This window comes from Corylus avellana, chromosome ca10 (assembly GCF_901000735.1).
Source record: "Corylus avellana chromosome ca10, CavTom2PMs-1.0".
NCBI classification, from domain to species: domain Eukaryota; kingdom Viridiplantae; phylum Streptophyta; class Magnoliopsida; order Fagales; family Betulaceae; genus Corylus; species Corylus avellana.
Window position 1 is genome coordinate 7,550,036 of NC_081550.1, and position 6,933 is coordinate 7,556,968.

The 6,933-nt window shown below is 35.4% G+C and overlaps 1 protein-coding gene across 1 annotated transcript in view; it reads left to right on the top strand.

Annotated features, from left to right (window-relative positions):
• The window catches only part of LOC132162850 (cysteine desulfurase 1, chloroplastic-like), a 6,556-nt gene extending 626 nt beyond the window's left edge, over positions 1–5,930 (top strand). Inside the window, exons 2-8 of the mRNA XM_059573068.1 lie at positions 352–538; positions 2,716–2,861; positions 2,939–3,011; positions 3,164–3,227; positions 4,781–4,880; positions 5,158–5,316; positions 5,480–5,930. Of these exons, the coding sequence (XP_059429051.1) occupies positions 352–538; positions 2,716–2,861; positions 2,939–3,011; positions 3,164–3,227; positions 4,781–4,880; positions 5,158–5,316; positions 5,480–5,650 (900 nt within the window). The 3' untranslated portion in view covers positions 5,651–5,930. The remainder of the gene's footprint in view (positions 1–351; positions 539–2,715; positions 2,862–2,938; positions 3,012–3,163; positions 3,228–4,780; positions 4,881–5,157; positions 5,317–5,479) is intronic.
• The last annotated feature ends 1,003 nt before the right edge of the window (positions 5,931–6,933 follow it).

A 6,933-nucleotide genomic window follows, 5' to 3' on the forward strand; every position in this document is an offset into this window, starting at 1 on the left:
TGGGTGATATTTCATGGTGCTAGGCTAAACTAGTCCACATCTCTTGTCTGAATAATCATCTCCTGTCTGCCATTATCTTTTAATCATATTATCACTATGGGTATTGTTTCTATTTCTTCTTAAGGAACAAAGAATGTGTTTTTTATTTCTCAATCCAGGTCGAGAATAAAATTTCAATTTACTTACCTCATCTTATGTCAGGTTCTGTTTGAAGTAGTTGTGCAAGATTCATCAACATTATTATTTTGATTTTCTTTGAAAAATAAGGGAAAAAATAATAAACAAACTTAAGATGAATATCCTTCCAGATGTTTTACTTTGTGCCCTTGCACAATATTATTTTTCTGTCAGGTAATACTTACAATTGCTGAGCACCACAGCAACATTGTTCCTTGGCAACTTGTAGCTCAAAAGACTGGTGCTATTTTGAAATATGTTACTTTAAATGAAAATGGAGCTCCAGATATAGGCAACCTAAAGCAAATGATTTCAAGGAAGACAAAAATTGTAGCTGTTCATCATGTTTCAAACATGCTAGGTATGTTCCTGTCTTGAGTCTCTTCACTTTGGACATCTATGTTTCCTTATTGATATTTGAGTTGAGGCTCATAAATTTATTTTAATTGTTATGCTGGTAATTAACATTGTTGATTGTATGAGAACTTTTAGTAGCTGGGTTTCCTTTATCTCTTGATCTTTTGTGAGAGATACTACTGGATTTATGCTGTCGTGCAGTTCAAACCATGTTTAATGCTTGTCTTCTCGATGCATATTAATGCAACATGTATGCCCTCGTTGGATTTTGGCTGTTTGCGGATATAAAAGCATAATCACAAACTAGTTCAATTTCTGATTAGTATGAGTAATAAATGAGCATAACTTTATTAGTTCGTTTATTCATTGGTTTTTTGTTTAATGTGCATATAATATCTAAAACTGGCCTGTGATAAGCATTTTGATATATTGGTGAAATCGTGTTTAAGGGTTGTAGGCTATGACAAGGTGATTTGGTTGACCTCAAGTGAAAGCAGATTGTCTTCACATTTAAAAAAAAAAAAAAAAAAAAAATCAAGTAAACACAATTCATTATAAGGTGCAATCCAAGTACACTGAAAGTATACAAGAGAAACTCTAGTTAGTAGAAATTGTCTTCCCTTTTAATAGTAAAATGGTATATCATGTCCCTAAATTACAGCACAACAGGAATAGGCTAATATAGATTGCATAACTTGGCTTTGTCATGGTGTTGCAACGTGCTTGAGTGGTTTCTTAAGGAGTAATAAGTAATTTATAAAAGAATAATTTTTTTCCTTCGGCTTTTAACTTATGATAGATTTTATTAGCAAAGGAGTGGAAATATATTGAAAGACTTCTTTAGTAGGGGAAAATGAGGACATACTACATCCTTGAGACTCATGGGCTCAACCAAAATAATTGTCAACCATTCCATCTTACTTAGGAGGAATAACTATGAAGATGACTATGCACTCCACATAAGTTTAGCATAGGCTTCCTGTGGTGCAGCCATAGAAAGATTGATTTATTGGTTCTCGGTAACTTTGTGAATTCCAAGATTTATAGTGAAAGGCACACAACATCAAATTGGACGAAGTCTTCTATGGTTTTGAAGGTAAAGTCATCACGTCTTAAAGATTAAAATAGTTTCTTTATTTGGGTTCTTTGTAATGAGGGGCAGATCTGTAATTTTTGTAACTCCTGCAAATATAGGGCACTTTGTTTAGTGAGCGGAGTCTAAAATTTTCTAGGATTTTCTAAATATCCTTGAGTTTGATTTTTTTGAGTTCCAGTTAATCTTTATTTTCGGTTTTATTAGCTCTTCAGTTTATTAGTCAATTTAGGAGTCCTCATGCTACTAATATAAAAGACTCCTCATATATAACTGTGCTCAATGTACTCAGATTATAGATTTGAACAGAACCAAAACAGTCGCAAGCTTTTATATTGTCTTCTCTCTTTTGCAACCCCAAATTTGGCCTTTCTTATCTATGGAAAGCCTAAAACACCATATATTTCCCTACCAAATAGACAATCAAACCAGCCATAGTTTCCCATATCCAACCACTATTCAATCTTTGAATCCTAATCCTTTTTAGTCAGCCCTAACTCGTCTACCACTGTTCCCACCACTTTAGATGTGCTCCCTGTCTCTAGATTAATCAGAGTTAAAATTGCATTTGCTGAAAAAAAAAATTAAACAGTACGAGAGCTCACAAATAATTCTTGATGGGTTTTGTTTTTCTTAAACTAAAAATAGAAAACGATTTCAAGAAACATCATTTTGATGTTCTCAAGAACAATCATTTCAACTTACAGTTTCACTGTTTCAAAAAAAAAAAAAAAAACTTAACTGTTTTCACAAATCTGAAAACAAAAACACCAACCCAAACAGAATACTCAGTTTTTTTGTTCTGAAAACAGAAAACTCTTCTTAGAGAACAAATTCAATTATGCTGTAAGGTTTTTCTTATTGGACTACCCAATGTTACTTTTTACATAGCCATTTGTTGTGCATGATTGCTTATTTCTACTGAATACTAACAAGTTGATCTCATTGGTTTATTCAAATGATTATTTTTTCACTGTTTTCTCTATTTGTTTTTAGTGGGATTCTATTTCTTTATGCAATTAATTGCATGCCACTTTTAGGATACTGATTTAGAGAAACAAGTAAATCCCATATTCATTTTTCTGTAGCATCTGTGCTTCCTATTGAAGAGATTGCACATTGGGCTCATGATGTTGGGGCAAAAGTGCTCTTGGATGCCTGTCAGAGTGTTCCACACATGGCCGTCAATGTACAGAGCCTTGATGTTGATTTTCTTGTTGCATCTTCTCACAAGGTTAGTGTACTGCCTTACATGTGAGTTCTTAGCCTTATAGCTGAGTATAATAAATTTAAGAAATAAACATTCTTCAGATGTGTGGGCCTACAGGCATTGGATTCTTATATGGAAAGAGTGAGCTATTGTCAGCCATGCCTCCGTTTCTAGGTAAGTTAAATCTCATCCACCTGAAATTTCAATTATTGTCCTTCAAAAGTTCTTTATATCACCCAACAACAACCAACAGTGCCCCGCACCACCCCCATAAATTGGTATAACTTAAAACTGATCCTATTGTTGGTTTTTTTCTCTCTTTCTAGGTGGTGGAGAAATGATCTCTGACGTATATCTGGATCATTCCACTTATGCCGAACCTCCATCTAGGTTTGTGAGCTTATTTACATCTTGACCAAATTCACATGCTTGCATCAAGTGCATGTGTGTGTGTGTTTACGTTGGTACCTTGGTGGCAGTATATATGTGGAAGATCCCACTTGCAATTTCACCAAGGCTAAAAATTATCTAGTAGAAAGCTTGAGCTTTCCTTCAAAATTGAGGCCCATTTGCTTAGCGAATGTGTACCAGTAACCACTTAATACGATACATGGGAAATACATTTAGAAACATGAGGGAATATGCTTATGAAGCCCATGGCAAAGAGGAAGGTAGTGTGTGGAGACTTGTTTCCCAGGAAAAAAAAAATTAAATCCCCCCACATTTCTCTAGTCATTTTTAGCATGCTTCCCTTGATTATATGTACTTATTGCTTTAATATTTTCATCTGATTCACATTTCCCCTCAAGTACTAAGCAATTGATAGATCACCCTTTATTCTTTTGTAAGTTTTGAAATACAATGATGATGTTAAAGTTTTGCTGTTATTAATAGCTGTTATAAGACATTATAGGTCCTAGAGATGCCTCCTTTATCTTGTCCATTAGTGCTTTAGTGGTCTCTAATTTGTCATTGAAAAAGTGATCATTGTGAAATTTGGGTTTCCTTTCTAATTTCTTTGATGTTATTATTTTAGGTGTATTAATATCCCTAAGGGTGGTAGGATCACTTTGCTCAAAAGCATTCTATCCAGTTTGCCTACTTATTTTTAGTCCCTTTTGCCCATCCTTGTTGGAGTTGCTAACCGTATTGAGGAACTTCAGTAGGATTTCTTGTGGGTGGAGTCGGCAATGAGTTTTAATTTCATCTAGTCAGTTGCTCACTTTTGTTCAACTGAGATCTTTTGGGGAAATAATTATGACAATATATCAGAGAGGGAGGCTTTGTGAAGATTAGTGGTGGAGATTGAATATGACAACATGTGGGGAGGGTGGTGCTCCAATGCAATGTTTGGGTCTTATGGCGTTGGGGGGTGGAAGAACATTAGGGGGGGAAGGATTTCTCTAGATTTATCAGATTCGAGGTGGAAGATGGGTTTAAGATTAGGTTTTGGTGTGATGTTTGTGTGGAGATCGGACCTTGATGAAGCTTTTCCGGTGTTGTTTAGTATTACTTGGTATATATATAAGAAGCTCTCGGTGGCAGTAGGGGTGGCTATTCATGTCGGATTCGAGCCGTGTCGACGTAATTTGGGTTCAAGTTGTGTCGTGGCAGACCATATGCTGTTTTCTAACAGCACCTTTCATTGGAATATCACTTTCATCATATCTGTGCATGATTGGGAGGTGGAGATGGTCACTTTGTTCTTTAATCTCTTATACTCTTTATCAGTTTGAATGGTGTTTTTGCCTGTTTATTCTAACTATATGGATTTGGTAAGCAAACATTAGCTTGCCCATGGGCTTCATATAGGGCGCCATATTTTGTAATAGATAACATACCCTAGTCTTAACTTCTCAAAACCTCAAGTCTCTTTCTTTGTTGCCTTCTCATTCTCCATATAGCCTATCTCTGTTGTATAATCTATTCTTTAATTGAATTAGATTTGAGGCTGGAACACCTGCAATCGGGGAAGCAATTGGGTTGGGAGCAGCAATTGATTATTTATCTGGAATTGGCATGCAAAACATACATGATTATGAGGTGAGTTGAATTTTTGTGCCATATTTATCTCTTATTTTATGATGAGAAAATAGGACGCATGCATGCCTTAATGAGTAAAAATACGTGAAAAATCATGTTTTTGAATGGAATCCGCATAAGATGTAGAGTAACCTACATCTGTTGGTTGTAGAAGCTGTTGGAACATATACATAATTCTAAAGATAACTCAGCTTCAGCAGGCGCCAGATAGAACAAAAATAATCTTTGTTTTGTTTATATAATATTGGGTGGTATTGTTTGCAATTTTACTTTACAGTTGGAACTGGCTAACTATCTGCATGAAAGCCTTCGTGCTGTCCCCAATATTCGCATCTATGGCCCAGTACCTTCAGGAAGTATCAGGCGTGCCGCCCTCTGCTCTTTCAATGTCGATAACATTCACCCTACAGATATTGCGACATTTCTTGACCAACAGGTATGGGAGTGGATTTGCAGTGCTTATGCTTAATCAATATCAGTTTTCTTATAAACAACTATCGAAGATTCAAGAATCCTTTTAAAAACTTCCAGACAAACTGTTTTAACTGTTGTAGAGAGGAAAATTAGATTGGAATGCTAACTAACATATCTAGTTTCAGCATGGAGTGGCTATCAGATCAGGTCACCATTGTGCCCAACCCCTTCATCGCAGTTTAGGAGTCAGTGCAAGTGCACGTGCTAGCCTCCACTTCTATAACGTTAAAGAGGATGTTGACGATTTTGTCCGGGCACTCAAGGACACTGTCAGCTTCTTCAATTCTTACAAGTAGAGTTTATTGTTCTCTTCTCTTCCGACCTCCTACTTCAGATTTTGTGTCAACTGTCCTGCTTCTCCCACATGACCAAAGTTTTATATGTCTTTATCTTTTTCATTTTCTACAGTTTTGTTATGAGTGCTTTTTTGTAGGACAATTGGCCTCTTGAAATAGTTTATTTAAATTGATTAGGGACCATTTAGAGATGAATTGCAGCTTAATGTTATAGTCATGTATTAGGATCCTCTGGATAGTTCATTTGAATTAGAGAAAATTTAATTAGTTATATCGAAAATGGTAATTTTGTTTTATCAAAAAGTAAAAGATAAAAATACTTTTCAAATATAACTAACTGGATACTCTCCAGTTTATTTGAACTGGAGAGGATCCTCTTCCATTGGTCATGGACTATTAATGCAAACTAATAGCAGTAAATTAGCAAAAATTCATGTCATGAATCATGATAGTTGTTAGGGCTACCTGATTTTTGGACATTTTCGTGTTTGTCTACTAAGAAAAAATTGATTCAGGTAAAACGAGCTGGACTTCCCATCCAGTGATATAAAGATCTCTTTGCCCCCAACACAATTGATAGTGTTGTTTATGGTGTTTGGATTAGATGGAAGCTTTTCACCTATTCTCATATCGTAAGGGTTAGAGAACTCCTTTTGGGATGGATTAGGAGGTTTACTATACTCCTTTGCATTATGCTTGTATAGACGACTCTTGTAAACCAAAAATAGCTGGCAATCGATCAATCAAGTACACTTCGCTTTGTAAACCACTAAGAATCCTTTATATTGACTTAACCATTAGAAGCTCTCTCGCAGGCATCTCGGTTGATACCACTCCGGTGGTTCGGACTGTTCTTCCCTTGTTTTGCAAGAATCAGCAACTCAGTCCGAATGTTCAAAAATCTGCATGATCACAAAATATGGAGAATGAACTCGATCATATACTTAATTTCGTCTAGCTACGGCCATTATGATTATCCAAAAAAATAAAGTCATTGTGGCATGGATACTAGCAACTAAACCAAATTGTTTCTTAGTAGAGTAAAACAAGCCTAAGGATCTCAATGAAATAAGGTCCCAAATAGTAATAATATAACAAGTTTCATTTTATTAAAAAACAATTTAAGGCCCTAATTATTATAAAGATGATAGTCAGGCTCCAATTATGGTAAAACAAAATAATCACAAAGAATTGAATACTAAGATATTGAAACTTTAGTTCTCAAGTGGTACCTCAATCGGCTTTGGACCACGTTTCATGAAGTGGAGGTTACTAGTTTGAAT